Source organism: Nerophis ophidion, linkage group LG04, assembly GCF_033978795.1.
Source record: "Nerophis ophidion isolate RoL-2023_Sa linkage group LG04, RoL_Noph_v1.0, whole genome shotgun sequence".
NCBI classification, from domain to species: Eukaryota; Metazoa; Chordata; class Actinopteri; order Syngnathiformes; family Syngnathidae; genus Nerophis; species Nerophis ophidion.
In genome coordinates, this window is record NC_084614.1 from 27,165,829 (window position 1) to 27,185,820 (window position 19,992).

At 37.5% G+C, this 19,992-nt stretch overlaps 1 protein-coding gene across 1 annotated transcript in view; it reads right to left on the reverse strand.

The window, feature by feature from the left end:
- myo1ca (myosin Ic, paralog a) overlaps window positions 1-17,019 on the reverse strand; it is a 46,618-nt gene extending 29,599 nt beyond the window's left edge. The window contains exons 1-4 of the mRNA XM_061897731.1: window positions 16,504-17,019; window positions 7,253-7,411; window positions 7,054-7,169; window positions 12-210 (exon numbers count right to left, since the gene is read on the reverse strand). Coding sequence (XP_061753715.1) covers window positions 12-210; window positions 7,054-7,169; window positions 7,253-7,411; window positions 16,504-16,521 — 492 coding nt within the window. The 5' untranslated portion in view covers window positions 16,522-17,019. The remainder of the gene's footprint in view (window positions 1-11; window positions 211-7,053; window positions 7,170-7,252; window positions 7,412-16,503) is intronic.
- Window positions 17,020-19,992: the final 2,973 nt, after the last annotated feature.

Below are 19,992 nucleotides of genomic sequence, written 5' to 3' on the forward strand. Positions count from 1 at the left end.
TTGATGAATACCTCCAGAACAGGGTTGGACTGAAGTAGGCGGTCTCCAAGGGTGGTCATGTGATCATGAGTGGGACAGGTGACAGCATAGTAGAGGAGGATCTTCTTGGAAGCTTCCGTTTTTCCCGAACCACTCTCACCTGATATAAGAATACATTGATCCCTCCATGTGGTCTTCATGGCCCGGAAGGTGTTGTCTGACACCGCGTAGCTGAATAAAAACAACGTAAGACTCAGGACAGCATTTTGATTACCAACAGTGACGAGATAGAATCTTGCATCAAACAAAAAAAGAGAAATAATAATTAATTACTTAACAACAAATAATTATATAAGTTAGTTTTATTTTAGAATAAAAAGTATGAAACCATCTTATAGTTGGGGTGTAGAGATTAATACATGCAGATGTGTTCTTTTCAGAATTGTATTTGTTTTGTGCCTAGCATGTTGAAAAGAAAACCCTTCATTCAAATGATCTCCCGCCACAAACGATTCATAGCTTTTCTTCCCGTCACTCACACACACAAGTGATCTGAAGAAATGCAGCCGTGTCACAATGATTTGCTTGAAAAAGTATGTCAAACGACGGGCAAGCAATATTTTGTATTATATAATGGTGTGAATGCTCCAAGGCATTCACACATGGTTTTCTACACCAACATTCTTCAATTTATTCTTCTTCTTCTTCTCCAGATTTTGGCGCGCTCTACCATCAACATTTTTCATCCGATTCAAACCGTTCCAACTTCAAACTGTACAGCCAATTCTGGAATAATGGGCTTTTTATTGACAAGTTCCAAAAATTCCCGGATTTCCCTTTTTTGCGGGACATTTTTCCCATCCATCCATTTTCTACCGCTTATTCCCTTTCGGGTCGCGGGGGCCGCTGGTGCCTATCTCAGCTACAATCGGGAGAAAGGCGGTGTACACCCTGGACAAGCCGCCCCCTCATTACAGGGCCAACACAGATAGACGGACAACATTCACACTCACATTCACACACTAGGGCCAATTTAGTGTTGCAATTCAACCTATCCCCAGGTGCATGTCTTTGGAAGTGGGAGGAAGCCGGAGTACCCGGAGGGAACCCACGCATTCACAGGGAGGACATGCAAACTCCACACAGAAAGATCCCGAGCCCGGGATTGAACCCTAGACTACTCAGGACCTTCGTATTGTGAGGCAGACGCACTAACCCCTCTCCTACCGTGCTGCCCACATTTTTCCTATTTAAAATGAATTTTCAAACTTCCCCCATTTCCACATTTTTCACCATATCCATACCATTCCACCTTCAACACATTTCACCTTTCTGGAAATTCAAAGTACCCTTTTTCCAAGTTAAAAATAAATAAATAAAAAAATTCCAGGATTTTTCAGAATGCCTGATTTTCCAAGCCTTAGTTCCATCCTTTTTTTTTTTGGCGACTACTCCTTCCATATTATTTAAGGCATTTCAACCGTTCCACCATCAAAACATTCCTCTTAATCAGGACAAGAAACAAAGTTGTTTTTTGAACTGGAAAAATTCCCAGTTTTCCCGAAATTCCGTATTACAATTTCTCAATTCAAAATGTTACTACTTGGACCGATTTTGAAAAATTCCAACACCAACAATTCCAAGTCTTTCAGAACATTCAACTTTTTACCGATATACAAAAAAAATCCCGCTTTTCTCAAAATTTTCCAATTGTTTTCCCAAAATTTTCTGGAAATTCCTATTGAATTAAATGAACATTTTTCCAAGTTCCACAATATTCAAAATATTCAGCTTGTTTGTGAATTGTGTGCTCTACATCAACAATTGTAAACAATTCCCAGATTTCTCATCATTTATATATTTTTTTCATTTTGTCCATTCAAATGAATTGTACATTCTTCAAACTTCCACAATTCCCACATTCTTCAAACTTCCACAATTCCCACATTCTTCAACCGATTCCAAACATTCCACCTTCAACACATTCAATTCACCTTGGACATTCAAACTACCATATTTCCACATTCAACAAATTTCCAAGAATTCACGTTTTTTTGTAACCCTTTTCACCTTTTTTAAGTTAGACTACTCCTTTCCCATTTTCCAACCCAATTCAACCGTTACATTGTCAAAACACTCATCTTAGTCTAAATATATAACCAAGTTGGTTTAGGAACTAAAAAAATTCCCGGTTTTCCAGAAATTTCAAGAATTCCATAAAACCATTTCTCAATCAAAAAGTGTTACTACTTCAACATTTCTGGACCAATTTACACAATTCCAACGCCAAACAATTCAGCTCATTCAAGACATTAATGCTCTTAATCATTTTTAAAATATACCGCTTTTCCCGAAACTCCTACATTTCAAGGAAATTCCCATTGAAATTAATTGGAAATGTTTCCAAGTTGCACAATTCCCACATTTTTCATCCTATTTAAACCATGCCAACATCAACACATTCCACTCATCCTTGAAATTCAAACTAACACTTTCCCGAGATCTAAACCAATTTTTTGTTTTTCTGGAAATTTACAAATTCCTGAAATTCTGTGACACTATTATTCAATTATAAATTGTCACTACTAACACAGTTCTTCACCGATTCAAACCATTCCAACACCAACAAATTCAGCTCATTTAGGACATTCATGCTATTTATCACCTTCAAGAAATTACCCCTTTTTCAGAAAATCTAAAATTACCAGGAAATTCTCACTGAAATGAGTAGGATATTTTTCCAAGTTCCACAATTCCCACATTTCTCAATCGATTTATTTAGTTCTAACCCCAACATGTTTAGCTCATGAATTTTATTACATCTTGGCAGTTTAGCTGATTTCTTACTTTTTAACCTAATAGTCATGGATTCCATCACTTGGCATCATCTTAGAAGTAGGCTAGCCTTTCAACTGTTCGCATGCTTTTATTAGTGTGCTAATACTAGCATGCTAACATTTTATGCTAGCATTTTATATATTTTTTTACGTTTTAAATCTAATAATCATGGATTTTGTTACTTGATGCTTTCTTAGAAGTATGTTAGCTATTCCCCTGTTATCTTGCTACTGTTAACATGCTAGCAGTTTATGCTAGCATTTCAGCAATATTCATGGATTTTGTTACTTGGCGCCATCTTAAAAGTATGCTAGCCTTTCACCTATTAGTATGCTAATTTTAGTATGTTAATATTATCATGCTAACGTTTTGTGCCCGCATTTTAGCTAATTTTGTACATTTTGAACCTAATAATCATGAATTCCGTTACTTGGTGCTATTTTATAATTTTTTTTAACGTTTTAAATCTTATAATCATGGAATTCGTTACTTGATGCTTTCTTAGAAGTATGCTAGCTGTTCCCCTGTTACCATGTTAATTTTGGCAGGCTAACATTTTATGCTAGCATTTTAGCTAATTTTGTCATTTTCAACACAACAACCATTGTGTGAAGACTGTGTGGCAAAACGATGCCGGATTTGTTCTTCCGAGGATGCGTCGGGCAAAAACACAGCGTAAGGTAAGCAACAAAGTATTTATTAAACTAATAAAATGCTAAGGAACAAAAATACTGGTGCTAAGCAGAAAGGCAAAAGAATGGGGCTAGCATGGAAGCTAGGAATACAAACAGAAAAACTAAACTTGGCACGAAGGCACAAAAAAGGGAAAAAAAAACATTAGCATGAAAGCTAGAATTAAATAAAGGCGTAGCGTGTAAGCTACTGAGAATATACATACAAAGCAGTCGTCACTTGTTGCGCGAAGGCAAATTAGAGTCCCAGAAAGAACGAACAGAAAGGGCTGGCTTGTATAAGGATGGTGATTAAGAAAAACAGGTGTGCAGGAACCGAGACTAGCAGGTGGAACTAATATGTAACCATGGTGACAGACTAAACAGGAATTAAGGAGTCAAACGACGGAGAGTGGTACAAAAAGGGAACAAAAACTACTAAATGGAACGATTCGAGCAGCGGATCGCAACACATGGATTCCGTTGCTTGTTGCCATATTAAAAGTATGCTAGCTGTTTTACTGTTACTTCACTAGTGTTAGCATGTCAATGTTTATGCTAGCATTTTTACCTGGTTTTGTATTTTCTAATCTAATAAACATATATTTAATTACTTGCTTCCATCTTAGACGAATGTTAGCTCCTCATCTGTTAGAATCTTAATTTTAGCAAGCTAAATTTTTTTCAAGCATTTTAACAAATATTCTACATTGTAAACTTATTAATCATGTGTTTCATTATTTGGCACCATGTTACAAGTATGCCAGCTGTTACCCTTTTAGCATGCTGAGTTTTTATGCCAGCAATTTAGCTAATGTGATACATCTATAGCTAAAATAAATAGATTATGTTACTTTATAACCTCTTGAAGTATGGTAACTTTCCTAACCATACCAAGATTTATACTACATTTCAGTACAGCTTCTGCTCTTCACCTCTCAAACCACTTTAACCTTCTATTTCAACTTTCAAACCATTTCTACATTTCACTAGTATTTCAGTTTAACGTCAGCTTTTCAACTTTCAAACAATTTCTGCATTTAAACGATTTAAAAATTCAAACCATTTCAACCTTCACCCTATATACCATTATCATTTCAGTTTAGCGTCAGCTTTTCAACTTTCCAACCATTTCAACATTAAAACCATTTCACCATTTAAACAATTTTAACATTCAAACCATTTCTACATTTGTCCTACATACCATAATAAATATACAAATACAAAAACAAATGTGATATGCAAATAAATAAATAATTTGTATAAACAAACGCGTATTTGTAAATATATTTTTGAGATTTGAAAATATATACAAATAAAATGTAGAAATATAAAAATGTGATATACAAATAAATCAAAAATTTGTATAAATAAACGTGTATTGTAAATACATTTTGAGATTTGAATATAAATATGCTTGATTTTGTATTTGTATTTAATTTGCATATGTGGATTGCTTTTTTGATTTTGTGTCGATGAGACATTCCTTCCACAAACCAGATGCACAAATAAATGGACCTACACACTCCCCTGAACAACCAGCAGAGGGCACTGCAGCCAGCGCGGTCTGGGTCACAGATCATTATATGCAATATATGCAAAATGCCCGGAGTTCTCTGCATAAAAACAATCCACGTCTTTACAGAGAGAACACACAGCGGGCCTGAGCTAGCTAACGTTAGCGTTGTATTAGCTAATGCTAATTTATCCAGTTAATCTGAAAGACTGTGCTAGCTGCTTATTTTATTGTATCAATGTTGTTTAATGACCTTGTCCCAATGTAGATACTGATCTCTTATCAGGCTGCAGTGCCCTCTGCTGGTTGTTCAGGGGAGTGTGTAGGTCACATTTATTGTGCATCTGGTTTGTGGGAGGAATGTCTGTTAGAATAATTGTTTCTAAGTTATCACAAAAACTTTGTGTTACATTGAGTGCCTGGTGAGAAGCAAACGCTGTCTTTGGAACCTACCAAGGGTAAGGCTCGTAAAACTCCACTGTGTAGGGGGAAAGGCAGATGAAGGTGTTCCTGTTTCTTTCTTGTGTTAAAATCGAACAGAAAGATATTGTCTGACCCAGGAACTATAAAAGCGAAGAGGAAGCAGGACCAGAATCCCCTCCAGGTGAACCTCTTTTTCAACAGTTTTACATGCATCTTTTTGAACTGTTTTACGAACCTCTTTTTGAACTTGTTTACGACCTTTTCTGTGAACATTTTCTTTTGAACTTTTCTGCAACCAAAGGCAACACTGTTTACAACCCTCTTTCCTCTGGAAGCAGCTGTGGACATGTGGTCAGAAGAAATCCAAAAAAAGGAAGGAGGCATACAATCTTTCGCCAGAGCATGCTGGAGATTGTACAAAAGTGTCCCGGCGACTCTCCCCAATTGAGACAAAATATAATTCTGTCTCTGTTTGATTCTTTGCTTCTTGTCTTATTTCATTAATGTCATCAGTGTTTGAACCTGACAATGTGTCATCGACACAAAAGCAAAAAAGCGATCCACATATGTAAATTCAATACAAATACAAAATTAAGCATATTTATATTCAAATCTCAAAAGTATATTTACAAATACACTTTTATTTATACAAATTCTTGATTTATTTGTATGTCACATTTTTATATGTGTACATTTTATTTGTATATACAGTATTTTCAATTCTCAAAAATATATTTACAAATATGCGTTTATTTATACAAATCATTTATTTGTATATCACATATGTATTTGTATTTGAATATTTATTAAAATATGCATATGTATTAATATCATATTGATATTATCAAGTTGATGTGAGAAAATTCTACTTCCATACAATTGCATTCAGTGCAATTCTTTTTTTCTGTCAAAATGGAAAGAACATGTCATGATCTTACATGACAGTTTTGACTTTGTTAGTTATTATCCTGTGTTTTGTATCATTTCCTGTTCTGGTGTTCTTATTTTATTGCACCACTTGTTTTGCTTCACCTTCACTTTGTTTTAATTTTAGATTTCCATTTCTAATCAAGTCTGTTTAGGTTCACTTGTTGCTACTTGTCAGCGCTGGATCATTCAGCAGCCATGATGTGCCTTGCACTAGCCTTTTGTTTCTGCTGTTATTTGCTCTTTAAGTAAAGAATGCAATTTTTTAATCCTGGTGTCATGCCATCAGCCGACATGCACCACCGTGACATAATGGATACTTTTAGCAAGAAAGATTAAGTGCTTTATTGACCACATTATTTCCAGGTTTGTTTTGGGGTTTTTCTTATTTTGTAAATAAGCCTTTTTCGTGTATGTATTTGTGAACAATATTACATACAAACATTCTCTTTTTGGTACTTAATGGAAACTAAATATATTGTGTAAATGTGAGCTGGTGTGACAATTAGGTTCCTTGAAGATTTAATATATTATTCCTATAAAATTCCCAGGCCACAAATGACCTAAACTGACACAAATGCAGTTGTAGTCTGTAGTGGTATATATAATATAAATCAGCTGTTTTCAAAACTTAGAATAATAATCTTTGTTCAGGCAGTAGAGAAAAACATTTATAAAAAAAGTTTGACAAAGACTCACATGTGAGGTGATATTTCATAGAAGCTGACCCCTTTGTAGCGTTCCATCTGTGGCTTGGAGTAAATCTCCAGCTCTTTGTAAGGGTTGACTGACACCAACACTGATCCGATGTATGTCTGAACCAAAAAACAGTCACAGAAAGAATTAGATCATACATTAAAAAAAGTCGCTTCAGAGCAGATGGTCTGGGCTTTATTACATAAATGAGGTTTTCTCCGAAGCGCCGCCGCAGGTTCTCTATAAAGGCTGCCTCACTGTTGTGGTTCTCTAGCAAGAGAAAGTCCTGCACACCAACCCTGTCACGGGCCGTAAGGGTGCTCTCCATCACCAAACGCACCCTTCCTTCAATGTCCACCTCCTGCAGAGAGAATAGTCGTTACAGTTACACAGATTTGACACTAAATGGCGCTGCAAGACTGCTGCCATTTCATTTGAGGCATCACTACTCCGTCAAATACTGTTGGTAAAGCTCATTATAAATACATTATATCATTAGATTTTAATTATGATGGGGTATATATTTTGGATATACTAAAAGCTTGACAAACACACTAAACACCCTGTTTGTAGTGTCTGGTGCGCAACATTCCAGGACACAGAACATTTTACAAAACTGTCAATGACTCAACACTTACTGACTAAATCTGTAAACAACACTCCACAGTTCTGCAGACCGTTGGCAAGGCCAAACGGTTACAACATCCAAAGAATCCAAATGATAAACAATATTGTACAGGCTTATCTAAGGGAGGAGGATGATGATGATGTGCACCATGCAATGACAAAATATTGTGTGACTGTGTACATGTCAACCTTAATGTGATGGCAAACCTAACGCTGCACATGGGTAGAATTTGGTGGGCTGCGGTGACATTCTCTCTGGCCGCTGTGTAAAATATCACATGTACACACAACCACAGCAACATTCATGCACACAGCTAAAAGGGAAGCATTCGTCACTTGGCAGTCCTTATTGATGACTCACACTGAAAAAGATTGCCAATTAGGGCAATGGAAGTAAAAGAGCAGTAATTTCACAAGAATAATGTGAAAATATTACTGAGAGAAGCAAACAAAGCAAACAATAAAGTGGTGATTTTTTTCAAATAAATAAGATACATGCTTTTTGTTTTTTTTACATTTGTAAAATAAAAACAAATAATAGTAGTAGTTAGTTTTTTTTAAACAAAATAAACTAAATAATAAAACGAAAAATATTCGAGTAATATTGTTCATCAAATAAAGTGCTAATAAAACAATATATAATTATTAGGTTTTTCAAATCAAAAAAGGTGTTGTGATCCGCTTCCCGGATCACATCCTTAGTCTGTTTTTTTTTAGTCCTTTTCGGTTTTTTTTATTGTTTTGGACTCTTCCGGTGCTGAGTTTGTGTGGTGCACTTCCTTGTTTGTTGTTGTCACCATGGTTACTTGATTTGTTCACCTGCTACTTGTTTCCTTACGCACACCTGTTGGTAATTGTTGGACCCGCTCGACATCCATTGCTTTCGGTCCCCTAGGGGGGGGGGGGTTGCCCACATCTGAGGTCCTCTCCAAGGTTTCTCATAGTCAGCATTGTCACTGGCGTCCCACTGGATGTGAATTCTCCCTGCCCACTGGGTGTGAGTTTTCCTTGCCCTTTTGTGGGTTCTTCTGAGGATGTTGTAGTCGTAATGATTTGTGCAGTCCTTTGAGACATTTGTGATTTGGTGCTATATAAATAAACATTGATTGATTGATTGATTGATACTTTAGTATTTAAGCCTGCCTGCGACCTCAGTTCATTCTTGGTTCGTTGTTTGCTCTATGCAACAATCACGTTGGGTTATCTACTTCTTTATATCAGTGCTAAGTTTTGCCTTAGCTTCCGTGCGCTCGGCACGCGCTTCTTGGACTCTTTGAACTCAATGCTTGTTGGCGTTAGCTTCCCGTGCAAAGGCACGCACTTTCTTTTGTCAGTTTTTGTACCAGTGTTTTTACTTTTTGTATATTAAACCAAGCTCCTACCTGCAATCCCTGCTTGTCCTGGTCCTCGTGCATCTAGGGGTGACTTTACACGCGCATCCAAAATGCGTTTGAAACGTGACAAAAGGAGTAGGAAGAAGTGAAACTTATTTACTCCCCCTCCCCCTTATTCAAAAATCATCTACCTAGCTTTCTTGTCATTATTATCTGTAAAATTATTAATTTACCGGTCCTAACTTAATATATTACAAATATTTCTTCATCTTGTGCATAAACCATTTTTGTATGTATGCATTTACATACAAAAAAATGTTTATCAGTTTGAACATCAAATATGTTGTCTTTGTAGCATATTTAACTGAATATGGGTTGAAAATGATTTGCAAATCATTGTATTCCCTTTATATTTACATTTAAAACAATTTCCCAACTCATATATATATATATATATATATATATATATATGTAGGTGTGGGAAAAAATCACAAGACTACTTCATCTCTACAGAACTGTTTCATGAGGGGTTCCCTCAATCTCCTGATGATTGAGGGAACCCCTCATGAAACAGTTCTGTAGAGATGAAGTAGTCTTGTGATTTTTTTCCCACACCTACATATTGCGCTCTACCACGGTATCGAGCACTATTCTCTGGATAATCCAATCAAGACATATATATATATATATATATATATATATATATATATATATATATATATATATTTTGTTATGTTTTACTTATGTTACTATAAAATCTGTACCGCAACCACAGAATTTCCCAATTGTGGGACAAAAAAATCTATCCCATCCTATCTTTTATTACAAATATTGTTACTAAGTAACGATAGCATCAACAAATAATAAGTTATTAAATACACTAATAATAATAATGATGTCAATAATAATAATAATAATAATAGTAAAATATTAATGCAAACACAGTGTGACTGTTAAAAACCCTCTTTCTGGTATATATTGAAAATCATGAGGAAACAGAAAAAAAGGTGAATAAAGTTATTTTTTCATCAAACCTAATCTAATCTAATTTGATAATTACACAAACGTGCAAAATGTAGTGACATAAATGCTGTTAAAAGCAGCTGTTTTTTATGCTGAACCAATCAGAGTGTGCAGGTGTTTAAATTTTATGAAATGTATTTATTTTTTGAAGACATGTATATATTATCCTAAACGATGTACATTCTCAAAAGTTAAATAATTATACTTTTTGAGAGGTTTGGGGCGTGGTTTTATTTACAGTCTGGGAACAAGTGGAGAATCTTGTCTGTGGGGCAAAAATTTCACAAAATTCAAACTAAAACATACTGTATCCAATACAGGTTATTTTGACCAGTCAAGAATATATATTTTACTCAGCTGTGGTCCATATGAGTCACAGCGGTACTCAGTTGTAACACACTTTTTTGACACTTGCGGCAGTAATGACAATATCAAACAAACATAAGAAGTCTGGAGCTAAAGTCATAGACAAGTTTCTTAAGCGCAAAAAATATGACTAAATTGGTGAAACTCTATTTTCATCCGCACTTTAATTTCATTGACATTTTAGTTAATAAACATATTCCTTTTTGATTTAATTTATTTATTCTAGCACATCATAATTGTATGTAAATACTTTTTTCGTCAGTTATTTATGTCAGTTGTTTATGAGTCTTTTCCTATGCATTATATTTGGTTAGTACTTATTTTTCTAATCAGCCTGACCTAAAGCTGAGGTTTGTTTAAGTCTTAAATATATATTAATCTCTGTGATTAACACGTGCCTTCACATAATTTGACATGGTGGTAAACTGTATTTTTCAGAGTATAAGTCGCTCCGGAGTATAAGTCGCACCTGCCGAAAATGCATAACAAAAAAAATTTTTAAAAAAACATATATAAGTCGCACTGGAGTAAAAGTCGCATTTTTGGGGGAAATTTATTTGATAAAACCCAACAACCAAGAATAGACATTTGAAGGCAATTTAAAATAAATAAAGAATAGTGAACAACAGGCTGAATAAGTGTACGTTATATGATTCATAAATAACCAACAGAGAAGGTGCCTGGTATGTTAACGTAACAAATTATGGTAAGAGTCATTCAAATAACTATAACATACAGAACATACTATACGTTTACCAAATAATCTGTCACTCTTAATCGCTATGTTGTTATCGCTAATGTTCACCCTGTACACCTCAGACTTCCAGTACAGTTCCAGGTTCTGCCACCTGCAGAAATATTGTGACGACTCTGCTGTGGTCGGGTGTGTCAGAGAGGGACAGGAATTGGAGTATAGGACATTGATTGCTGACTTTGTGGAGTGGTCTCAGGCGAACCATCTGGTCCTTAACGTGGACAAGACCAAGGAGCTGGTCATCGACTTCAGGAAGAGTATGACCCCGGTGGAGCCCATCAAGATCCAGGGCCGGGAGGTGGCAGTGGTAGGGCAATATAAGTACCTGGGAGTCCATTTGAACAGCAGACTGGACTGGAAGGACAACTGCAATGCTGTTTACAAGAAGGGAATGAGCAGACTCTTTTTCCTGAGGAAGCTTAGGTCCTTTAATGTGTGCAGCTAGCTGTTGGAGATCTTCTATCAGTCTGTTGTGGCCAGTGCCCTTCACTTCGCTGTGGTTTGTTGGGGGAGCAGCACCAGCAAAAGGGACTCAAACCGGATTGATAAACTGATCCGGAAAGCCGGCCAAACTATTGGCTCGCGGTTGGAGGCGTTTGTATCAGTGAGGAACAAGAGGACACTGGACAAACTGCTGGCCATCATGGACAATCCTTACCACCCACTCCACCAGACAATTGAGGGACAGCGGAGTTCATACTCCAACAGGCTCCTTCAGCTTCCTTCCCGCACTGTGCGATTCAAGAACTCCTTCATTTCACACTCCATCCAGCTGTATAATCACTCCACATACAGCAACAGATAATATCCGCCTATTTCCTGACATGTCAGCTACTTCTCTTTGTTGTTAATGTCTATATTCTATTTTCTGCTGGACTTACTCTCTTTTTTATGCTGGAGCTGCCAAGTATACTGTGATAGTGTACATAACATTTGGTATATATTGTATATATGTTATAGACATATTATATCTGTATATATAATATACTGTACACATGATAAGTATATATTGTATATATCCGCAGGTATGTTATATTTTACATTGCTATACCTAGTCTATTTATACCTGCATTGTCCTTTCCATTCTTACACTTTCCATCATTGTAACTAAGCTACTGTGTTGAAAAATTTCCCCTGTGGATCATTAAAGTTTGTCTAAGTCTAAGTCTAAGTCTAAATCCGATGAAATCTTATACGTCTAGTCTCTTACGTGAATGAGCTAAATAATATTATTTGATATTTTACGGTAATGTGTTAATAATTTCACACATAAGTCACTCCTGAGTATAAGTCGCACCTCTGGCCAAACTATGAAAAAAACTGCAACTTATAGTCCGAAAAATACAGTAGGTTAGATATAATTATTAAACATGATTAATATCAAAAGTAAGATTACTATATCAGTGTTTATATTTGAAAGGGCCCCGACACCTCTGTTGTGGTAGAGTTGGGCCTCGAGGTTGCAAAGGTGAAGAACCCCCTGATCTAGACACCAAGGAAGTGTTTTAAATGTTGATTAAATTAATGATAGGTCCCCTTTACAGTATAGTTAACTTGTTATCATTTCTACATGGGTTACATCCATCCATCCATTTTCTACCGCTTGTCCCTTTCGGGGTCGCGGGGGGTGCTGGAGCCTATCTCAGCTACATTCGGGCGGAAGGCGGAGTACACCCTGGACATGTCGCCATCTCATCGCAGGGCCAACACAGACAGACAGACAACATTCACACTCACATTCACACACTAGGGCCCTTTTAGTGTTGCCAATCAACCTATCCCCAGGTGCATGTCTTTGGAGGTGGGAGGAAGCCGGAGTACCCGTAGGGAACCCACGCAGTCACGGGGAGAAAATGGGTTGATTTACAAAATATAAAGTATCGATGTGGCACGATGGGCATTCTTCCATCTGTCAGTATCCAGGCTAGTGGGGAAAAGCTTGGACACCCATGGTGCAGATGTAGAATGTACCTAAAGGAACCAAAATAGACTCCTTTCTGACAAGGAACACTCTTCTTCTTTCCATGTTTACTTATATATGCAACCCCTGCAGTTTTTGTGTGCACAGCTATACAAGATAAACAGCAAAGCTGAGAGAGGAACAAAGGAGCTACACTTCCACAACTTTTCTTCTCCATACAAAAGCATCTCCCAAGGGGCTCATTTGTTCGCTCCGTGTCGGTGAAAGGCCTTTCCCCTTGACTGCAACATTTGCAGGGAAATCCTTGCGAAAACAAGAGGACAACAGTGGAAGGTAGCCAAGGCGTGAGAGCAAAGGAAAGTCACCACTCCTCGCAGGCTTCACTTTGGGGCATTGTTCTCTCATTCCTGCAGGTGGGCTCCCTACAGATGTGATCACCAGTTGGCCCTCAGATTTTCCAAAGAACACAAGGAAAGAATGTTCGGGTCGGGTTTGGGGCAAGCGGTCAGATGAAGCAAAGAATCTTTTGTTGTTGTGTGGCAATAGCGGTGCATGATTTTCAATCAAACGATTCAGGACGCAAGATATAGGATTATAGTTAAGAACACTCATATTTTACCTTGAATTTGACACTAAAAACTCACAAAGGTACAGGTAGGCATACCTATCCTGATGAGACATACCTCAGTACAAGACTGCACAGAGCCAGATAGCCATTGGCAAGAACAACCTGGCTCCTCCTTTGAACGTAATCACTCATTCCTCTTTTAAATGTAGTTACACATGCTTTTTGCAGACGGGCATCAGCTCTCCCGTCCAAAGGCAAAACCTAGTAACTCACTTCTAGCTGATTTTGAGAAAACAAAAGTAAAACCAATCTATCTTGATGCTGTCTTACAAACATCTACAAAGTCATCGAACGTATAGATGTTTTCTTGAGCTTTCATTTTCTTGCCGATTGAGCCATGGATTGAATCTGCTCTCATGAACGTGTGCCCTTTCTCCAGATATTTTATCACAATCTCGGGTGGGCCCCATTCTGCGTTTGCACATTGGGCAAGAGCCGTGTACAGCGTCCAGTTTTTATTTTGACCTCCACAGTTATCTGCCCAAAAGAGTATGCAAGGGGAAGAATCAAGAACAATACATTTAATGAAGGTGCTTGCAACGTCCTTGGCCAATCTTCCAAATATCCCCGTATGCCATAATATCACATAATCAGGTTGACCGTCGGCCCCCATTTTTGCAAATGTCTCATTAAAGACAATAAGGCGACTGACAAAGAAGCTTCGATTGGTCCCTTGAGATACTAGGTTTTTCTGTTGTATCTACGCGGGTATGTGGTAGTTGCTAGGTCCTGCCATGCGCGTAACAGCTTACTTACGGAACAAATTACAATTTCGCATACACTAATGTAAAGCATATCACCTAAGAACTCCAAAATTATTATCAGCTCAGTTTTGACCAAAATTGAGTTACTGGGTTTTGCCTTTGGACGGGAGAGCTGTCAAGCTATCAGTGTGTTTGCACCATAACGTCATTCCTCAATGTTTCTGCATGAACGGTTGTTTTTTTTTCGTACCAACTTAAGGGCTTTGCCTGATAAACATCAAGGGTCTCCAGGCAACCAGACTTTTTTGTGCCATCACACAACACAGCAAACATTGTTTTGAGCTGCTGTGCAGTCACAAGTTTAACATTTTACTTTCATCACGCACACTGTTTGTCAAATCTAATGTCCTCCGCATTGAACATTTTCTTTTGTCAGGTTTATTACTAAGGATGTTCGGTCAATGTTTTATGCTTATGCTGATCATCCATGTGTGAGATTGGCCGATACCAATACCGACACCAATTACATGTATTATTTGTATTTTTTTCACTTTATTTATGGTGAGCGCTATTTACAGTATCAACGCAATATTTAAACTAAATCCTTATTGTCTTTTATTGCATACAATTATTTGAACAGAACAAAGTCAATAGCAAATAATACGTTTGTAACTAAACAAAAGCATAAACTACTATGTACTACTCGTTTAAATCCTTTGGTTTTTGTCCTCAAAGTCCTCTTGTGTCCAGGGAGTTGGTAAACATTAACAAAAACAACCAAAAATTATTTTGAGAAAATAAAAATATTTATCTGATCATCCTAGTACCGATCATATAATGATACTACTCTTAATGTGGACACCACCAATACATGGATTGAGCCGATGCTCCTCTTTCATGTCTTGTACTGACTGTGACGATGCTGACGCACCTACAGTTGTTATCTTTTCTCTAACTTTTATTAATCTACTTGTTCTTTTCTTGCCGACTTTCTGCTGCAACCTGCTTCCATCTGCACTTCTTAAACTTATACTAAGTACTTATTTATTTGCTTAACTTAGCTCAGCTACTGGCATGCCTCTTTTTCCTGGTCTGTAATATGTTTACCCTAGTCCTCCAGTGATAATATTACATGGTAATGATATTTAAGATACTAAGAAATATAGTTTATTTGCCATAATGCAGGTGATTATTTTTGGTTTAGGGAAGGGGTCTGCAACCCTTACTATTAAAAGAGACATTTTTTAGAATAAGAAAAATAGTATTGAGCCGCAAAAGGTATCACAGCTTATAAACTTTTAAGTTTTCATTCTTTTTATTTCACAGGAAAAGCAATCTGTTTATGTAAAATTAAACTCTTTTTTTCTTTTGTCTTTTCTTTTTTGACAAGTATTCATTGTTAGCAAACCGGAAGGGTTGCACACTGGTGTAGCTAAACTGAACAAAAAGGCTTTTTCAGTCTCTTTTACTTGCCTTCATTGCACTTCAGAACATCAGCCTGTGAGCTTCACGGCCTCACAGACCGTCCGAAATTATAGGTAAGAGGCTCCACACTGTGTATGGAGACAAATGATTAGCTGCTGGCAGCTTGTCATCCAGAGAGACGATCAGCATTAGTGATCGCCATTAAAAGGCATTAATTGGCAATGGCCGATCACATTCTTTTTTACGAAAATTGTCCAAATAGTTGATCGATCAGCACATCCCTTATTATTACATATTTCATGTTAACTTCCTAAATAGAAAAACTTGACGACAATACAAATGTAATGAAGCCCCTGCACCTTTTGAAGAACATGCAAGGCCCAGCAATGCAACATAGTGCATGATGTGGCTTTCATCTGGTGAAATGTGCTGGGTTTTTCCCGATACCTCACAGAACGACTTGGGTTATGGCCTCATGACTAAATTCTGCCTGGGCTGACTCCTTCCAGATAATCTTCCATATTTGGTCAGCCCAGCCACGCTGTTGTTCCAAGGCAGTTTGGTGCTACATCTGGACCATACCCACCCCCCACTCAAAACCATTTATTGTGGAAGCATTCTTTTTCTTTAATCCAAAACTACACAAGGGGCATCATGGTTGTGGCTCTTACCCTGCCTTGGTACCTCATACTGTGCTGTAGTTGCTTGAAGAAGGATGAAGTGTAGGTTCCCCCCTGGGCTGCAGCTCCTCCTCCCGTGTCAGGCAGACTCCTCAACGGCAACCTTTCATTCAATTTGCCCGAGGGCGACAGAGCAAGACAGCTTCTCTCTCCTTTTTCACCTTCTCTCAGCCTTTCTCCACGTCCTGCTTGGCAATCCCCTGCATGTGAGGATACAAAAACACTCCTCTTGTTTAAAAATCTTGGATTCGCCTTCCCCTTTAAGGGCTCAACTATATGTCAGCCTCTCCAAAGCCCCATCTGCCTCTCTCTAAACTGAGCAGCATGAAACAAGGGCAAGAACTCCACGCACACGTCACAAGTAGTTTGAAAAAAAACAAAAAAACATGGGAAAGTATGCTGCTGTGGATAATGCAAATGCTGTGCCAAAGAAACAGAGTGGAAAATGTTGCGAGCAGCTCCAAATGAGAGAGTAACAAAACATTGAAAAAACTTAAGACGATCCTGAAACATTCTTTCCCTCCCACTTTAGTTTGCTCCCTCCCTTTTCTCCCACAAGTTGTGACAGATTCAAATGGGATGTGGCTTATAGGCTCTTTCCAGTACATTTTAAGTAGGATGTAAGCTTCCTGCAGATTTCTGTTCCTAATTGATCACAATAAGACCTTTTATCATTTTTAATGCATTTACTTTGAAAACAGGACCAGCGTTACATCTACAAACCCCGTTTCAATATGATTTGGGGAAATTGTGTTAGATGTAAATATAAACGGATTACAATGATTTGTAAATCATTTTCAACCCATATTCAGTGAATATGCTACAAAGACAACATATTTGATGTACGGACTGACAAACTTTTTTTTTTGTGCAAATAATCATTAACTTTAGAATTTGATGCCAGCAACACGTGACAAAGAAGTTGGAAAAGGTGGCAATAAATACTGATAAAGTTGAGAAATTCTCATCAAACACTTATGTGGAACATCCTACAGGTGTGCAGGCTAATTGGGAACAGGTGGGTGCCATGATTTGGTATAAAAACACCTTCCATGAAATGCTAAGTAATCCACAAACAAGGATGGGGCAAGGGTCACCAATTTGTAAGCAAATTGTCGAACAGTTTTAGAACAACATTTCTCAACGAGCTATTTTAAGGAATTTAGGGATTTTACCATCTATGGTCCGTAAAATCATCAAAAGGTTCAGAGAATCTGGAGAAATCACTGCACGTAAGCGATGATATTACGGACCGTTGATCCCTCAGGCGGTACTGCATCAAAAACAGACATCAGTGTGTAAAGGATATCATCTTTTTTTTTTCCAAGATGGCGCCGCTGTAGTGACTCCTGTTGGCAGGAGCTCTGTGCTCTTGTGTCATCCTTTTGTGTTTCCCTCTTGTTTTCATGTGTTATTATATATATATATATATATATATATATATATATATATATACATATACTGTATATATACATACATATATATATATACATATATATATATATATATACATATATATATACATACATATATATATATATATATACATATATATATATACATATATATATATACATATATATATATATATATACATACATATATATACACATATATATATATATATATATATATATACATATATATATATATATATATATATGTATATATATATATATATATATATATATATATATATATATATATATACATATATATGTATATATATATATATATATATATATATATATATATATATATATATATATATATATATACATATATATATATGTATTTATTTATATTGCCTTTCGTGGCACTTTCGTGACCTCTGCGGTGCTTTTTGTGGACTTCTGGATCTTCCACCCGGGAGCCTTTTGGCCATAGAGACCAGCTGCTGGGTCTCTGCCACACCAGAGTCAGTTTGGAGAGACTGGAGGAGATGCGTATGAAGGGACAGGGCTGCGGAGCTAGCACTGAGCGCCGGGACGGAGAGGCTTAGTGTTGTCTTGGCTGGGTGAGCAGGTGTCGGACACCTCAGTGTCCTTGGACGTAACCTCGCTCATCCATACAGACCGGACACTGCCCGAGAGTTTGTTGGCGGCCGAGAGTGGAGTCGACTCTCTTGGTTGCTTTGTTGGGTTTGCTCCTGTCTCTGGCCAAGCTCCCTCCACCCCAGCGGACGATGGTGTGGGACACCGCAGAGGCCACCACAGTGGATATGTTTTATTTTATTTTTTATTCATAGCTGTATGTAGAAGTGGCTGGTTCAGCTCTGCTCTTCTAATGTCTTTAATGTCCTTTCTTTTCTTTGGTGTTTGATGTTTCTCTCTTACATACATGTAAGAAGGATATGTACTATGGCTATGAGTTGGTTTTTTTTTGTTTTTTTCCCTTGGCCTCTGTCTGGACGCCCTCTCCAGAGGCCCAGGCTTAGACCGATTTTTTTATTTTATTATATTTTAATCTTTAATTTTTTTCTCCCATTCCCCCCCTTGTTTACCTGTATCTCACCTTTTTTGTAAGGGGCGCTGGAAGCCGGCAGACCCGTCAGCGATCCTGTTCTGTCTCCCTGTAATGTTTGTCTGATCTTGAATGGGATTGTGCTGAAAATTTTAATTTTCCTGAAGGAACTCTCCTGAAGGAATAAATAAAGTACTATCTTATCTATCTAATCCAATCTAATCACATGGGCTCCGGAACACTTCATAAAACCACTGTCAGTAACTACAGTTAGTTGCTACATCTGTAAGTGCAAGTTAAAACTCTACTATGCAAAGCAAAACCCATTTATCAACAACACCATGGAACGCCGCTGGCTTCGCTGGGCCAGAGCTCATCTAAGATGGACTGATGTAAAGTGGAAAGGTGTTCTGTGGTTTGACAAGTCCACATTTCAAATTATATTTGGAAACTGTGGACGTGGTTTCCTCTGGAACAAAGAGGAAAATAACCATCTGGATTGTTATAGGCGCAAAGTTCAAAAGCCAGCATCTGTGATGGCATGGGGGTGTATTAGTGCCCAAGGCATGGGTAACTTACACATCTGTGAAAGCACCATTAATGCTGAATGGTCCATACAGGTTTTGGAGCAACATATGTTGTCATCAAAGCAACGTTATCATGGACGCCCCTGCCTACAGCAAGACAATACCAAGCCACGTGTTACAACAGCGTGCTTTCGTAGTAAAAGAGTGCGAGTACTTTCCTGGCCCGTCTGTAGTCCAGACCTGTCTCCCATCGAAAATGTGTGGGGCATTATGAAGCGCAAAATATGACAGCGGAGACCCCGGACTGTTGAACGAATGAAGCTCTACATAAAACAAGAATGGGAAAGAATTCCACTTTCAAAGCTTCAACAATTAGTTTCCTCAGTTCCTAAACATTTGTTGAGTGTTGTTAAAAGAAAAGGTGATGTAATACAGTGGTGAGCAAGCCTTTCCCAACTACTTTGGCACGTGTTGCAGCCATGAAATTCCA